At 37.2% G+C, this 17,784-nt stretch overlaps 1 protein-coding gene across 6 annotated transcripts in view; it reads left to right on the forward strand.

Annotated features, from left to right (window-relative positions):
• CCDC66 (coiled-coil domain containing 66) overlaps nt 1–17,784 on the forward strand; it is a 78,854-nt gene that overhangs the window by 38,017 nt on the left and 23,053 nt on the right. For all 6 annotated transcript variants that reach the window (XM_045991163.1, XM_045991162.1, XM_045991164.1 and 3 more), the window contains 2 exons: nt 2,854–2,998; nt 4,099–4,185. In XM_045991163.1, the coding sequence (XP_045847119.1) occupies nt 2,854–2,998; nt 4,099–4,185 (232 nt within the window). The remainder of the gene's footprint in view (nt 1–2,853; nt 2,999–4,098; nt 4,186–17,784) is intronic.

Below are 17,784 nucleotides of genomic sequence, written 5' to 3' on the forward strand. Positions count from 1 at the left end.
TTGAGGATCTTTTCCTGTGTCTGTTAGCCATCTGTATGCTTTGGAAAAACGTTTGCTTGGGTCCTCTGACCTTTTTTACAAATTGAACTATTTGGGGGGCAGTCGACTAAGTGTCTGAGTCTTGATTTCAGCTCAGGTCATGCTCACTGGGTTGTGAGATCGAGCCTAGTGTGGAGCCTGCTTAAGATTCTCCCCCCACTCCCACTTTGTCAGCCCATCTCCCCATTCAAGTGGTCATGTTGTCTCTATTAAAATCATTATTTGGTGTTTTGGTGTTGAGTTGTATGAGTTATTTGTATATTTTGGATATTAACTCCTTTTCACATATGTTGTTTGCAGATATCTTCTCCCATTCAGTAATTTGTTGTTTTGTGGATGGTTTCTTTTGTTGTGCAGAAGCTTTTTATTTTGATGTAATCCCAACAGTTTATTTTTGCTTTTATTTCCTTTGCCTGAGGAGACAGATCTAGAAAATGGAAATTTAAATTCCAGTATAAATGTGCAGCACAGGCCCATGGTAATGCCTATGTCCAAGAGGTTACTGCCTCTGTTTCCTTTAAGGAGTTTTATGGTCTTAGGTCTCACAGTTTATATCCATTTGAGTTTATTTTTGTGTATGGTGGAAGAAAGTGGTCCAATTTCATTCTTGTGCATGTAACTGTCCAGTTTTCCCAGCATGTTTTATTGAAGAGACTGTCTTTTTCACATTGGATATTCTTGCCTTCTTTGTCACAGATTAGTTGACCATATAAGCATGGTTTTATTCCTGGGCTCCCTTTCATTGATCTGTTTTGTGCCATTGCTATACTATTTTGAGTACTGGTTTTGAATATATGGTTTGAAATCTAAGATTGTGATACCTTCAGCTTTGTTCTGCTTCCTCAGAATTGCTTTGACTATTTGGGGTCCTTTGTGGTTCCATACAGATTTTAGGATTATTTGTTCTAGCTCTGTGGAAAATTCTGTTGGTATTTTGATAGGGATTACATTCAGTCTGTAGATTGCTTTAATAGAGTGGACGTTTAAAGTGTTAATTCTTCCAAACTGAACATGGTAGTATTTATATTATAAATAACATTATAGAGTAAAAATGGGTGTATTTTTAAAGGAAAAATAATCAGAAGTTGAGCATTTGCATCTGTTTTGAAATTTTGAAGGTGTATGCGGAAACTCTGAAGTGTTGCATTATAAAGGTTATGAATGTAAAGGAGAATCTAGAGGTTTAATTATTTCAAGGATCAATTCACAAATGCCATATTGCTTGGGTTTTTTTCTCTGCTAAGAAAGGCCAGTACAGCACACAAAAAAAATTACCTATGTGCTTCATTTTGAAATGTCTTCTAAGCAATAATAATAATTACTATTTTTTAAGATTTTATTTATTTATTTAACAGATCACAAGTAGGCAGAGAGGCAAGCAGAGAGAGGGGAAGCAGGCTCCCTGCCGAGCAGAGAGCCCAATGTGAGGCTTGATCCCAGGACCCTGGTATCATGACCTGAGCCGAAGGCAGAGGCTTAACCTTCTGAGCCACCCATGCACTTCTAAGCAGTAATTATTAATAAATATCCTAGATGTGTTAAGAGAAATGATTGGCCTGTCTGTATCCATTAGTGAACAGGAGCATATATTTGCAGTGATTGGCTGGGATTGATGATACATTTCATTGCTGTGTTAGAGTTTGTGTGCTTAAATAAGATCTTTTTTTTTTTAATTTTAAAATTTTATTTATTTATTTTAAAGATTTTATTTATTTATTTGAAAGACAGAGATCACAAGGCAGAGAAGCAGGCAGAAGGAGAGGAAGGGAAGCAGCCTCCCTGCTGAGCAGAGAGCCCGATTCAAGGCTCCATCCCAGGACCCTGGGATCAAGACCTGAGCCGAAGGCAAAAGCTTTAACCCACTGAGCCACCCAGGCACCCATTTTTTTTTTTTTTTATTTGTTATGATTTTATTTATCCATTTGTCAGAGCGAGAGAGAGAGCACAAGGGAGAGCACAAGCAGGGGGAGGGGCAGAGGGAGAAGCAGGCTTCCCACTGAGCAGGGAGCTGGATGTAGGACTCTGTCCCAGGACGGTGGCATCATGACCTAAGCTGAAGGCAGCCGCTTAACCAACTGAGCCACCCAGGTGTCTCTAGATAAGATCGTTTTTTAAAAAAGAGTAGAGAACCTGGTTAGCTATGAGAACATCTCTGTTAAGTGGTACATGCAGCATGGGGATGATTGTGTGAACTGTCATGTTTGAGCTGACCTGACATGAGCAAATCCTACAATGACATGTGATTGCCAAGGATTTGTGAGGTGTATAGTAGAACATAGAGCATTTCCCCTTACCCTTGGAGATGTAGCCCAGAGCCTGCATTTTCTTGATTTTTCCCATTTTCAGCCTTAACCTCCACGCTGATGAAATGGATGATCTGGGTTCTATTTTCATTATGTTGAATAGGTTAAGCCAACTACTCCTATGAAAAAACTATATATGTGAATAAAGTCAAAGGGTCATTTGTTTGAATTGCAAGAAATTGCCGTAAATCCTGTGTTTTACCTCTTAATAATCTGTTTTTAATCTTAATGGAATTTTGATGGAATTAATCACTGGTTTTAGAAGCTTTGAAAACTTTATTATAATAAACTTCAGTGGGTAAAAGAATTCTTACATTTGTGGTCTAATACAGCTGTAGAATATGATACTAAAATGTAAGTTCCAAAAGGGAGAAGCTTTGCCCTGTTGACTTTTCTCCCAGTATCTTGAATAGTGCCTGGCACATAGTAGGAGCTAATCTGCTCAGAATAGTCAAGTCTGTAGGTGTCTGATAATTGCATTTAATAATTCTGTCCCCTTCAATATTAACAGGAAATCATGACTCTCAAAACAAATGAGCTATTTGAGACAATGCAGAGAGCACAGGAGCTAGCACAGAGGCTGAAACAAGAACAGAGAATCCGAGAATTGGCTCAAAAGGGACATGACACTTCTGGATTGATTAAAAATCTTGGTGGTAAGCAGTTCACTAGAATTTTACTTAAAATATCTTTTGAAGAGGATTGTAAATAACTGCCTATTTTCAGTACCTTTAACACACCTATTGACTAAATACTGTTTTAGGAATTTCAGATCTTGAACTGATGTAACTATAAAAATGCTTATTTTGTTTGGGAAATTGGTTTAAGAGAAGAACTAAGTAATGTTTCACTTTCCAATAATCTTTGATACAGGAAGGATGTTAGGGGTTTGAAGACAACAACCAAGAATTCTCGAGATGTTTTTGGTGCAAAAAGGTGGTTTTATTAAAGCACGGGGACAGGACCCGTGGGCAGAAAGAGTTGTGCTAGGGTCGTGAGTAGTGGCCCATTGTATACTTTCAAGTTGTGAGGGATTAGGGATAGTGTGAGTATGTAAGGAATTTGGAAGCACAGTTTCCAGGACCTTGAGGGGACTAGCTGTTGTTGGGAAAATGTCATTTATTACTGTCTAATAAAAACTTAGTCATGAGACCCTTCAGATGTGTATCAGTGGGTCATATGATTGGGGGATGATTGCCAACATGTACTGGGGAAATGGGTAGAGATAAAGGCAGTTTCCAGAGGAATTTTTTTTATGTTACAGTCGATGTACAAGATCGTGGGGGTTGGGGTAAGATTACTTTCTGCCCTTAGCAAAGTGTGAACAACCAGGCAGTTGAGTTCCTAGAGGAATGTCACTGACGACCTATTTCAAGGACTTGTCAGTGGGCCGTAAGTAGTAAGGAAATTTAATAATTTTTCTTTTGCCTTTGTTTCCTACATTTTACATAAATTTTCTTATGTTTTGTTTATAGTAGGTAAAATGTATACTTTTTTTACCCAGTGTTTTTAGAGAAATCTCTGAAGGGATCCTCATATTCAATAAGGGATAAAAATGCAGGTCACTTTTTGTAAGAAAATTTAGGATAGCCCTTTTATATTTTTATTGTGTGTTCACATTGATTACACTGAAAATCTTGTGCTTATTTAGTTGCCGCTACACATACTTTCTTTTAATCTTCCTGAACTGTCATTATGTTGGATAATATATTTCTCTTGCTATTTGATAAAGTGACTAACACCATTTCAAATTTAGGACTTGGCTTGGATGATGTCAGTGGTAAAAAGAATACATGTATCAATTCTACAACCTCTCCCAAAAAGGATACTGCTGTGCAAACAGGTATTTGTTTAAAAGTTGTGATTTGGTTTAAAATTTACTTAAAATTAACGTCACAGTCAGAATTAAGCTCAATTTAGAATTGAGCTCTGTTTAAAAATGAAAGGAATTCACCAGTTTTCAGTAAAGATTAGAAAATAAAGGGATCTCTTGATTTTTAATTTCTCTGTAACAGCTTCATCGGGGTTTTTTTTTTTTTTTTTTTTTTTTTTTTGCAAAACAACCGGAAACATTTATTATACTGAAATGTATACATCTTCATCGGGGTTTAATTCACATAGCATACAGTTAACCCCTTTAAAGGATACAGTGTAGTGTTTTGGTTTTGTTTTTCAAGTTTTTATTTAAATTCTAGTTAACATATGTGGTGAAATTGTTTCAGATGTAGAATTTAGTGATTCATCACTTACATATAATACCCCCCACATCACAAGTGCCCTCCTAAATACCCATCACCCAGTTAGCCCATTTCCCCACTCACCTCCCTCTATAATCACTCAGTTCTCTTTTTTTCCCCTCATTTATGTGAGAGAGAGGGAGAGTGAGAGAGAGAGAGCAGAAGCAGAAGGGAGAAGCGGAGGGAAGGGGAGAAGCAGACTCTCTGCTGAGCAGGGAGCCCAACGTTGGGCTCAGTTCCAGCACCCTGAGATCATGACCTGAGCTAAAGGCAGATGCTTAACCGACTGAGCCACCCAGGTGCCCCAGTATCTTCCAGTTCTGTCCATGTCATTGCAAAGGGCAAGCTTTCATTCTTTTTGATGGCCAAGTGATATATACCATCTTCTTCATCCATTCATTAGTCAATGGATATTTGGGCTCTTTCTATATTTTGGCTGTTGTTGATAATGCTGCTATAAACATCATGGTGCATGTGCCCCTTTGAATCAGTATTTTTGTGTCCTTTAGGTAAATGCCTAGTAGTACAATTCTATTTTTACTGGGTCATAGGGTAGTTCTATTTTTAACTTTTTGAGGGACCCCCATACAGTTTTCCAGAGTGGCTGCATCAATTTTCAGTCTCATCAACAGTGTAGGAGGATTCCCTTTTCTCCATATATTTGCCAACATCTGTTGTTTTCTGTGCTATTAAATTTTAGCCAGTTTGATAGGTGTGAGGTGGTATCTCATTATGGTTTTGATTTTGTATTTTCCCGATGAGTGAAGTTGAGCATCTTTTCATGTGCCTATTAGGCAACTATATGTCTTTGGAAAAATGTCTGTGTCTTCTGCCCCCCCCCCTTTTTTTCTTTTCTTTTTAGGATTTTAAAATTTATTTCACAGAGAGAGCACAAGCAGGGGGAGTGGCAGCGAGAGGGAAAGGGAGAAGCAGGCTCCCCGCTGAGCAGGGAGTCCAATGCAGCGCTCAATCCCAGGACTCTGGGAACGTGACTTGAGCTGAAGGTAGCTGCTTAAGTGACTGAGCTACCGAGGCGCCCCTTCTTGCCCATTTCTTAACTGGATTATTCATTTTTGGGGTGTTGAGTTTGATAAGTTATTTATAGATTTTGGATACTAACCCTTTTTCAGATACATCATTTGCAAATATCTTCTCCCAGTCTGTAGGTTTTCTTTTAGTTTTGTTGATTGTTTTCTTCACTGTGTAGAAGCTTTTTATCTTGATGAAGTCCTGGTAGTTCACTTTTTTTTTTTTAATATTTTATTTATTTGACAGAGAGAAATCACAAGCAGGCAGAGAGGCAGGCAGAGAGAGAGGAGGAAGCAGGCTCCCTGTGGAGCAGAGAGCCCGATGCGGGGCTCGATCCCAGGACCCTGAGATCATGACCTGAGCCGAAGGCGCAGGCTTTAACCCACTGAGCCACCCAGGCACCCCCCGGTAGTTCACTTCTGATTTGCTTTTGTTTCCCTTGCCTCTAGAGACGTGTTTAATAAGTTGCTATGGCCGAGGTCAAAGAGGTTGTTGCCTATGTTCTCAAGGATTTTGATGGATTCCTGTCTCATATTTAGGTCTTTCATCCATTTTGAATTTATTTTTGTGAATGGTGTATGAAAGTGGTTCAGTGTCATTCTTCTACATGTTGCTGTCCAGTTTTCCCAGCATATGTTCCTCCTTTGTTGAAGAGACTTTTTTCCATTGGATATTCTTTCCTGCTTTGTCGAAGATTAGTTGACCATGGAGTTGACGGTCCATTTCTGGGTTCTCTTTTCTGTTCCATTGATCTGTATGTCTGTTTTTGTGCCAGTACCATTCTGTCTTGATGATTACAGCTTTGCAGTAGAGCTTGGAGTCCAGAATTGTGAGCCATCAGCTTTGGTTTTCTTTTTCAACATTCCTTGGCTATTTGGGGTCTTTTCTGGTTCCATATAAATTTTAGCATTATTTGTTCCAGCTCTGAAAAAAGTTGATGGTATTTCAATAGAGATTGCATTGAATGTGTAGATTGCTCTAGGTAGCATAGACATTTTAACAGTATTTGTTCTTGAAGGTCTACAAGCAGGGAATGTTTTTCCATATCTTTGTCTTTCTCAGTTTCTTTTATGAGTGTTTTGTAGTTTTGTGAGTACAAATCCTTTGCCTCTTTGGTTACGTTAATTCCTAGGTGTCTTACAGTTTTTGGTGCATATATGGGATTGACTCCCTAATTTCTTTCTTCTGCCTCATTGTTAGCATATAGAAGTGCAGCTGATTTCTCTGCATTGATTTTATATCCTGCCACTTTGCTGAATTCCTGTATGAGTTTTTTGATTTTTTGAGGTGGAATCTTTTGTGTTTTCTACATAGAGTATTATGTCATCTGCAAAGAGTGAGAGTTTGACTTTTTTGCCAGTTGAGATGCCTTTTATTTCTTCTTGTTGTCTGATTGCTGAGGCTGGGACTTCTAGTACTATGTTGAACAACAGTGGTGACAGTGGACATCCCTGCCATGTTCCTGACCTTAGGAGGAAAGCTCTATTTTTCTCCATTGAGAATGATTATTGCTGTGGGCTTTTTGTATATGGCTTTTATGATATTGAGGTATATTCCCTCTGTGAAGAGTTTTAATCAAGAAAGAATGCTGTACTTTGTCAAATGCTTTTTCTACATCAATTGAGAGGATCATATGGTTCTTGTCCTTTCTCTTAGTCATATGGTATATTATGTTGATTGATTTGCAAATATTGAACCTTCCCTGCAGCCAAGGAATAAGTCCCACTTGATTGTGGTGAATAATTCTTTTAATTATTGAAATTATTAAAATGTACCCTCAGTTGTTGAAATGGACCCTCGACTCCATGGTTGACTAATCTTTGACAAAGCAGGAAAGAATACAATGGAAAAAACAGTCTCTTCAACAAATGGTGCTGAGAAAGCTGGACAGCCACATGCAGAAGAATGTTTTAATGTACTTTTAATGTACTGTTGGATTTGATTTGCTAATATCTTGTTGAGAATTTTCACATCCATGTTCATCAGTTATTTATTAGGTATAATTCTCCTTTTTGATGGGGTCTTTGTCTGGTTTTGGAATCAAGGTAATGCTGGCCTCATAGAATGAATTTAGAAGTTTATTTTCCATTTATTTCTCTTTTTTTGGAACTGTTTGAGAAGAATGTGTATCAACTTTCTTTTTAAAAGTCTAGTAGAATTCCCCTGGGAAGCCATCTGGCCCTGGACTTTTGTATTTGAGAGATTTTTGATTACTGATTCAGTTTCTTTGCTGGTTATGGGTCTGTTTAAATTTTTTTCTTCCTGTTTCAGTTTTGGCAGTTTGTAGATTTCTAAGAATTTATCCATTTCTTCCAGATATTTGTTTTATTGGCATATGATTTTTCCTAATAATCTCTAATAATTGTTTGTATTTCTGTGGTGTTGGTTGTGATCTCTCTTCTTTCATTGGTGATTTTATTTATTTTGGTCTTTTTCTGTTTTGATTAAGTCTGGCTAGGGGTTTATCAGTTTTATTCTTTCAGAGAAAAAGATTTTAGTTTCATTGATCTGTCCTACTAGTTTTATTATTTCTGCTCTAATCTTTTTATTTCCTTCCTTCTGCTGGCTTTAGGCTTTATTTGCTGATCCTTTTCTAGCTTCCTTTAGGTGTAAGGTTAGGTTGTATATTTGAGATTTTTCTTGCTTCTTGAGGTAGGCTTGTATTGCAGTATACTTTCTTTTCAGGACCACCTTTGCTGCATCCCCGAGGTTTTGGACTATCGTGTTTTCATTTGCTTCCATGGATTTTTAAAAATTTCTTCTTTAGGGCGCCTGGGTGGCTCAGTGGGTTGGGCCGCTGCCTTAGGCTCGGGCCATGATCCCAGGGTCATGATCCCTCATCTTGGAATGAGGTCAGGGTCCCAGGCCATGATCCCTCCATCTTGGGATGGAGTCCCGCACTGGGCTCTCTGATCAGTGGGGAGCCTGCTTCTCCTTCTGCCACCCTCTGCCTGCCTCTCTGCCTACTTGTGATCTCTGTCTTTCAAATAAATAAATAAAATCTTTAAAAATACTTTTCTTCTTTAGTTTCCTGGTTAACCTCTTCTTTCTTTTTTTAAAAAAATTAATTAATTTATAATTTATTTAATAATTTATATTATTAAATATAATATATAAATAAATATATAATTTATTAATTTATTTATTATTTCACAGAGATCACAGGTAGGCAGAGAGAGAGGGGAAGCAGGCTCTTTGCTGAGTAGAGAGCCCAATGCGGGGCCTGATCCCAGGACCCTGAGATCATGACCTGAGCTAAAGGCAGAGGCTTAACCCACTGAGCCACCCAGGTGCCCCTCTTCATTCTTTAGTAGGATGTTCTTTAATCTCCATGTATTTGTGATCTTTCCAAATTTTTTCTTGTGGTTGACTTCAGGATTCATAGCATTGTGGTCTGAAAATATGCATGGTATGATCTCATTCTTTTTGTATTTGTTGAAGGCCTGATTTGTGATCCAGTATGTGATTTATTTAGAGAGTATTCCATGTGCGCTTAGAAAGAATGTGTATTCTGCTGCTGCTTTAGGATGAAATGTTTTGAATATGTCTGTTAAGTCCCTCTGGTCCAGTGTGTCATTCAAAGCCATTGTTTTCTTTTGATTTTGGGCTTAGATGATCTGTCCATTGCTGTTAAGTGGGGGTATTAAAGTCTTCTATTGTTACTAATGAGTTTGTTTATGTTTGTTATCAGTCGACTTATATATTGGGTGCTGCCAAATTGGGGGCATAAATATTTGCAATTGTTAGATCTTCTTGTTGGATAGACCCCTTGTTTATGAGATAGTGCCCTTCATCTCATATTATATTTTTTGGTTTAAAATCTAGTTTGATATTAAACATGCCTTGTCTGGCTCTCTCTTGACTTCTGTTAGCATGATAAATTGATTTTCATCACCTCACTTTCAATCTGGAGGTGTCTTTAGGTCTAAAAATGAGTCTCTTGTAAGCAGTATATAGGTGGATCTTTTTTTTTTTAATCCATTCTGATACCTTACATCTTTTGATGGGGCATTTAGTCCATTTACACTCAGGAATTATGATATTCAGGAATTTTTATAGATAAGACGGTAGTGCCATTGTATTGCCTGTAAAGTCACTGTTCCTGGAGATTTTCCCTTTTCTAGACTTTGTTGCTTTTGGTCCTTCTTTCCAACTTTAAAGGGTCCCCTTTAATATTTTTTGCAGGGTGGTAGTTTAGTCATCATAAATTCTTAGTTTTGTTTGTCTGGGAATCTCTTTATTTCTTTCTATTCCAAATCCTTGATGGATAAAATATTCTTTACTGTGTATTTTTCCCTATCAGCACCTTGAATATTTTTTGCAGGGTGGTAGTTTAGTCATTATAAACTCCTAGTTTTGTTTGTCTGGGAATCTCTTTATTTCCTTCTATTCCAAATCCTTGTCTTTTTTTTTTAACTTAGTATAATGCCCTAAAGGTCCATCCATGTGGTCACAGATGGCAAGATTTCATTTCTTTTCATAGCTGGATAATATTCCTTTGTGTATTTAAACACTACATTTTCTTTATATTTATCTGACACTTAGGTTGCTTCCATGTCTCCACTATTACAAATAATGCTTCAGTGAACACAGGAGTGCATACATCTTTTTGAGTTAGTGGTTTTGTTTCTTTCAGATAAATATCCTGAGGTGGAATTGCTGGATCATGTGGTAATTCTTCTTTTAACTTTTTGAGGAATCTTTGTATTTTCCCTAGTGGAAATGAACCAATTCATAAGTCCTACCAACAATGCATGAGGGTTCTCTTTTCTCCACCTCCTTGCCGACTCTTGTCATTTCTTCTCTTTTGATACTCAACATTCTGAATGGTGCGAAGCCATATCTCACAGTGGTTTTGATTTTTCATTTCCCTGATAATTAGTGATGTTGAGCATCTTTTTATGTAGCTGTTAGCCATCTGTAGGTCTTCCTTCAAAAATTATTCAAATCTTCTGTCCATTTTAAAAATCAGATTATATCTTTGCTTTTGTTATTGCATTGTATAATTTCTTTTTTTTAAATTGCGTATAATATATTACTTGTTTCATGGGTACAGGTCTGTGAATCATCAGTCTTACACAGTTCACAGCACTCACCATAGCACATACCCTCCCTAATGTCCATAATCCAGCCACCGTATCCCTCCCCCCCACCCCACCCCAGCAACCCTTAGCTTGTTTCCTGAGATGAAGAGTCTCTTTATGGTTTGACTCCCTCCCTGGTCCCATCTTGTTTCATTCTTCCCTCCCTTCCCCCCATGAACCCCTACCCTGCCTCTCAAATTCCTCATATAAGAGAGATCATATGCTGACTGACTTATTTCGCTTAACATAACAGCCTCTAGTTCCACCCATGTTGTTGCAAATGGCAAGATTTCGGGGTTTTTTTGATGGCTGCATAGTATTCGTTCGTGTGTGTGTGTGTGTGTGTGTGTGTGTGTAACCACACCACATCTTCATTCATTCATCTGTTGATAGACATCCAGGCTCTTTCCATAGTTCTGCTTTTGTGGACATTGCAGTCTGCTATAAACATGTGGGTGGGTGTGTCTCTTCAGAACACTACATTTGTATCTTTAGGGTAAATACCCAGTAGTGCAAATGCTGGGTTGTAGGGTAGCTCTATTTTCAGTTCTTTGAGGAACCTCCATACTGTTTCCCAGAGCAGCTGCCCCAGATTGCATTCCCACCAACAGCATGGGAGGGTTCCCCTTTCTCCCTATCCTTGCCAACACCTGTCGTTTCCTGACTGGTTAATTTTAGCCATTCTGACTGGTGTGAGGTGGTATCTCACTGTGGTTTTGATTTGTATCTCCCCGATCCCAAGTGATATGGAGCCCTTTTTCCTGTGTCTGTTGGCCATTTGGATGTTGTCTTTGCGGAAACGTCTGTTCATGTCTTCTGCCCATTTCTCGATTGTATTGTTTGTTCTTTGGGTGTTGAGTTTGGTAAGTTCTTTATACACTTTGGATACTACCCCTTTTTCAGACATGTCATTTGCAAATATCTTCTCCCATTCTGCTGGTTGTCTTTTGGTTTTGTTAACTGTTTGCTTTGTTGTGCAAAAGATTTTGATCTTGATGAAGTCCCAGTAGTTCATTTTTGCCCTTGCTTCCCTTGCCTTTGGCGGTGTTTCTAGGAAGAAGTTGCTGTGGCTGAGGTGGAAGAGGTGGTTGCCTGTGTTCTCCTCAAGGATTTTTGAAGGATTCCTGTCTCACATTGAGGTCTTTCATCCATTTTGAGTCTGTTTTTTGTGTGTGGCATAAGGAAATTGTCCAGTTTCATTTTTCTGCATGTGGCTGTCCAATTCTCCCAGCACCATTTGTTGAAGAGACTCATTTTTCCATTGGACATTGTTTCCCGCTTTGTCAGTGATTAGTTGACCATAGAGTTGTGGGTCCATTTCTGGGTTCTCTGTTCTGTTCCATTGATCTATGTATCTGTTTTTGTGCCAGTACCATACCGTCTTGATGATCACAGCTTTGTAATAGAGCTTGAATTCTGGAATTGTGATGCTGCCAACTTTGGTTTTCTTTTTCAACATTCCTCTGGCTATTCGGGATCTTTTTCTGGTTCTATACAAAATTTAGGATTATTTTTTCCATTTCTTTGAATAAGTTGGTGGTATTTTGATAGGGATTGCATTAAATGTGTAGATTGTTCTAGGTAGCATAGACATTTTCACAATGTTTGTTCTTGTAATCCATGAGCATGGAACGTTTTTCCATTTCTTTGTGTCTTCTTAGTTTCTTTCATGAGTATTCTGTATAGGTTTTTGAGTACAGATTCTTTGCCTCTTTGGTTAGGTTTATTCCTAGGTATCTTATGGTTTGGGTGCAATTTTAGATGGGATCGACTCTTTAATTTCTTTTTCTTCTGTCTTGTTCTTGGTATATAGAAATACAACTGATTTCTCTGCATTTATTTTATGTCCTGATATTCTACTGAATTCCTGTATGAGTTCTAGCAGTTTTATTTATTTTTGATGCAATTGCAAGTGAGATTTTTTTCTTAATTTCTCTAACAGTATTAGTGTATAGAAACACAACAGATTCATGTGTGTTGAGTTTTTTTTTATCCTGCACCTTTATGGAATTTTTTTCTGACAGATTTTGGTGGAATCTTTTGGGTTATCCACATAAAGTATCATGTCTTCTGCAAAGATTGAGAGTTTGACTTCTTTTTTGCCGATTCGGATACCTTTTATTTCTTTCTGGTGTGTGATTGCAAAGCTAAGACTTCTAGTACTGTGTTGACTAGCAGTGGTGATAGTGGACAGCCCTGCCATATTCCTGACTTTAGGGGAAAAGCTCTCAGTTTTTCCCCATTGAGAATGAAATTCGCTGTGGGATTCTGATGATACTGAGGTATGTGTCCTGTATCCCTACACCGTGAAAAGTTTTGATCAAAAAAGGATGTTGTACTTTGTCAAATGCTTTTTCAGTATATGTTGAGAGTATCATATGGTTCTTGTTCTTTTGTATGATTTATTTATATATTTTAGATATTAACCTCTTATCAGATATATTATTTGCAAATATTTTCTCCCATTTAGTAGGTTGCCTTTTCATTTTGTTGGTTTTCTTTGCCCTTTGATGTGAAGAAATGTTTTTAGTTTGATACAGTCTTAGTTGTTTACTTTTACTTTTGTTGCCTTTGCTTTTAGACTCAGATTTTAAAAACGATTGCCAACATGAATGTCAAGGAGTTTATTACTGCCTATGTTTTCATTTCTAGGGGTTTTATGTTTCAGGTTCTATATTGAAGATTTTATCTATTTTGGGTTCATTTATGTGTATAGCGTAAGATAGTTGTCAAGTGTCATTATTTTGCATTTGACAGTCCAGTTTTCCCAGCACTATTTACTAAAAAGACTGTCCTTTCCCCATTGTGTATTCTGGGATTCCTTGTTGTAATTAACTCTTCATATAAGTGTGGGTTTATTTCTGGGCACCTTGTTCTGTTTTTATGTGAGTACTGTAGTTTTGATTACTATAGGTCGTTTGAAATCAGGTACTGTGATGTCTCCAGCTTTGTTCTTTCTCAGGGTTGCTTTCATTATTTAGGGTCTTTTGTGTTGCCATAGAAATTTTGGGATTGTTCTATTTCTGTTGAAAGATGTCATTGGAATTTTGATAGGAATTGTGATGAGTCTGCAGATTACTTTGGACAATATAGACATTTTAGGAATAGTAATTCTTCCAGTCAGCATGGCATGTTTTTGCATTTATTTGTGTATTCTTCAGTTTTTTTTAGTAGTATCTTAGGTTTTCAGTGTACACGTTTTTTACCTCCAAGGTTAAATTTATTCCTAGTATTATATTTTTGATGCAATTGCAAGTGGGATTTTTCCTTAATTTCTCTTAACAGTATTAGCGTATAGAAACAGAACAGATTTGTGTATATTGATTTTTATATCCTGCACCTTTATGGAAATTCTTTTTTCTGACAGATTTTGGCCGAGTTTTTAGAGTTTTCTGTATATAAATGATGTCATCTGTAAATAGTGACAGTTTTACTTCTTCCTTTCCAGATTAGATGCCTTTTCCTTTTCTTGCCTAATTGCTATGGCTAGGATTTCCAGTGCTATGTTGAGTAAAAGTGTGGAGAATAGACATCCTTGTCTTGTTCTCTATCTTAGATAAAAGCTTTCACCTTTTCACTGCTGAGTATGATGTTAGCTACTTGCTTGGCATACATATATAGTCTTATTTTGAGGTATAGTCCCTTTATACATAACTTGTATATGAGAATTTTTATCATAAATGGATTTGAACTTTGTCAGGTGCTTTTTCTGCCTCTATTGAGATGATCATATAATCTGTAGCTTTCATTTTGTTACTCTGTTGTATCAATTTATTAGCAGATGTTGTAACATCCTTGCATCTCTGTAATAAATCCTACTCAATCATGGTATATGATCCTTTTAATGTATTGTTGAATTCTGTTTGCTAATATTCTGTTGAGGAAATTTTTTAAAAATATTTTTATTTATCGGAGTGCCTGGGTGGCTCAGTGGGTGAAAGCCTCTGCCTTCTGCTCAGGTCATGATCTCAGGGTTCTGGGATCGAGCCCCGCATAGGGCTCTCTGCTCGGCGGGGAGCCTGCTTTCCCCTCTCTCTGCCTGCCTCTCTGCCTACTTGTGATCTCTGTCTGTGAAATAAATAAAATCTTAAAAAAAAATTTTTTTTAATTTATTTATTTGACACAGAGAGAGGGATAATGAGAGAGAGAGAGCACAAGCAGGGAGGAGCAGCAGGCAGGCAGAGGGAGAAGAAGCAGGCTCCCTGCCAAGCAAGAAGCCCGATGTGGGGCTTGATCTCAGGACCCTGGGATCATGACCTGAACCGAGGGCAGCTACTTAACCCACTGAGCAACCCAGGTGTCCCTGTTGAGGAATTCTTGCATCTATATTTATCATGGGTATTGGCCATAACTTTTTCTTGTAGCAGTATTCTCTGATTTTGGTATCAGAGTGATGCTGGCCTCATAAAATGAGTTTGGAAGTGTTCCTTGCTCTTGTGTTTTGGGGAAGAATTTGAGAAGGATTTGTATTAATTCTTCTTTGAATGTAGGATAGAATTCATCATCGAATCCATCTGGGCCTGGTCTTCTATTTGTAGGGAGGTTTTTTTTTTTTTAATTATTAATTCTCCTTAGTAGTAATAAGTGTGTTTGGATTTTTCTTTGTGGTTGTATGTTTCTAGGAATTTATCCATTTGTTCTAGGTTGTTGAATTGTTCATTTGCAGTTGTTGATAGTAGTTTATGATCCTTTGCATCTCTTTGGTATCTTTGTCATGTCTCTTATCCTGATTTTGAGTTGTCTCTTATTTTTCTTGAAGATTCTAGCTAACGTTGGTCAGTTTTGTTTATCTTTTCAAAAAAACAGCTCTTAGTTTCATTGATACTGTGTATTGTCATTGTATATCTGCATTTCATTTATTTCCATTCTGATCTTCGTTATTTCCTTCCTTGTCCTGAGTTTGGTTGGTTGTTTTTCTATTTCCTTGAGATTTAAAGTTATGTTTATTTGAGACTTTTCTTGTTTCTTGATGTAGGCATTTATCACTCAAATTTCCCTTCCCTCTTAGAACTGTTTTTGCTGCATCGTGCAAGTTTTGATGTGTTGTATTTCTAGTTTAAATTGCCTCAAGACATTTATTTCTTTTCTTTTTTAAAAAGATTTTATTTATTTATTTCACAGACAGAGATCACAAGTAGGCAGAGAGGCAGGCCAAGAGAGAGGGGGAAGCAGGCTCCCCGCCGAGCAGAGCGCCTGATGCAGGGCTCAAACCCAGGACCCTGGGATCATGACCTGAGCGGAAGGCAGAGGCTTTCACCCACTGAGCCACCCAGGCGCTCCGATAAATAAAAATATTTTTAAAAAATTTCCTCAACAGAATATTAGCAAACAGAATTCAACAATACATTAAAAGGATCATATACCATGATTGAGTAGGATTTATTACAGAGATGCAAGGATGTTACAACATCTGCTAATAAATTGAGATACAACAGAGTAACAAAATGAAAGCTACAGATTATATGATCATCTCAATAGAGGCCACTCAGGTGTCCCAAGACATTTGTTTCTTTTTACTTTTTTTGACCCATTGATTAAGTGGCATGTTATTTAATCGCCACATAATTGTGAGTTTTCCAGTTTTCCTCAGGTAATTATTATTTTTTTTTTTTAAAGATTTATTTATTTATTTATTTGAAAGACAGAAATTACAAGTAGGCAGAGAGGCAGGCAGAGAGAGAGGAGGAAGCAGGCTCCCTGCTGATCAGAGAGCCCGATGCGGGGCTCGATCCCAGGACCCTGAGATCATGACCTGAGCCGAAGGCAGCGGCTCAATCCACTGAGCCACCCAGGCGCCCCTCCTCAGGTAATTATTAATTTCTAGTTTTGTATCATTGTGGTTGAAAAAAATGCATGGTGTAATTTGAATTTCCATGAATACGATTATTAAAACGGACTTTGTGCCATACCATGATCTGTCTTGGAAAATGTTCCTTGTGTACTTGTGAAAAGTGTGTATTCTGTTACTTTTAAAATTCTCTGAATCTGCCTGTAAGGTTTAGGAAAATGTTCCTTGTGTACTTGTGAAAAGTGTGTATTCTGTTACTTTTAAAATTTTCTGAATCTGCCTGTAAGGTTTATCTGGTCTAATGTTTAAGGTCTTATGTTTTTTTACTTTCTCTCTTGATGATCTATGCATTGATATAAATAGGTTGTTAAAGTCTCCTACTATTATTGTACTCCTGTCAGTTTCTCTCTTTAGGTGTGGTAATATTTCCCTTATATATTTAGGTTCTCCTGTGTTGAGTGCATAAATATTTACAGATGTTATATTCTCCTGTTGGATTGACCCCTTTATCATTATGTATTGCCCTTCTTTGTCTCATAATTATTACAGTCTTTGTTTTAGGGTCTATTTTGTCTGATAGAAGTGTAGCTACCTTCACTTCCTTTTCCATTTGCATAGAACATCTTTTCTCATCCATTTTCATTCTGTGTGTGTTTCCTTCTGAAATGAGTCTCTTAGAGGCAGCCTAATTTTCTTTCCCATTCAGCCACTCCATCTTTTGATTTGGAAAATTTAGTACATTTTAAACTTAAAGAAATTATTGATAGGTGTGTGGTTATTGCCATTTTGTTCATTTTTTTCTAGTTCCTTTCTTCTCTTCGTTTTGATGACTTTAATAGTATTGTTAGATTCTTTTTTTGATCTTTTGTGAATCTCTCTTTTGTGTGTCTACTATAGGTTTTTACTTTGTGGTTACATTTAGTCTTACATATAACTTAATTTATAAGTCTTTTTAAAGTTGGTAACAATTTTAAGTTTGAGAGCACTCTAAAGCTCTGTCTCACATCTTTTTATCTTTTGTATCTTTATCTTTCATATCCCACAGCTAATTCCAGTTATGGTTATTTTTACTACTTTTCTGTTTTAAGCTTCAGACTAGCTTTCAAAGTGATTAACCCACTACTTTTATTTTGTACTAATGTTTACTAATGAGATTTTTATTTTCATAAGTTTTCTTGTTAAGCACCCTTTGTTTTCAACTTGAAGAAATTTCACATTCCTTTTATAGCCAGTTTAGTGGTGGGGTGGCCTGGGTGACTCAGTCATTAAGACCAGTTTAGTGGTGCTTAACTCTTTTATTTTTT

Source organism: Meles meles, chromosome 20 (genome assembly GCF_922984935.1).
Source record: "Meles meles chromosome 20, mMelMel3.1 paternal haplotype, whole genome shotgun sequence".
NCBI lineage: Eukaryota > Metazoa > Chordata > Mammalia > Carnivora > Mustelidae > Meles > Meles meles.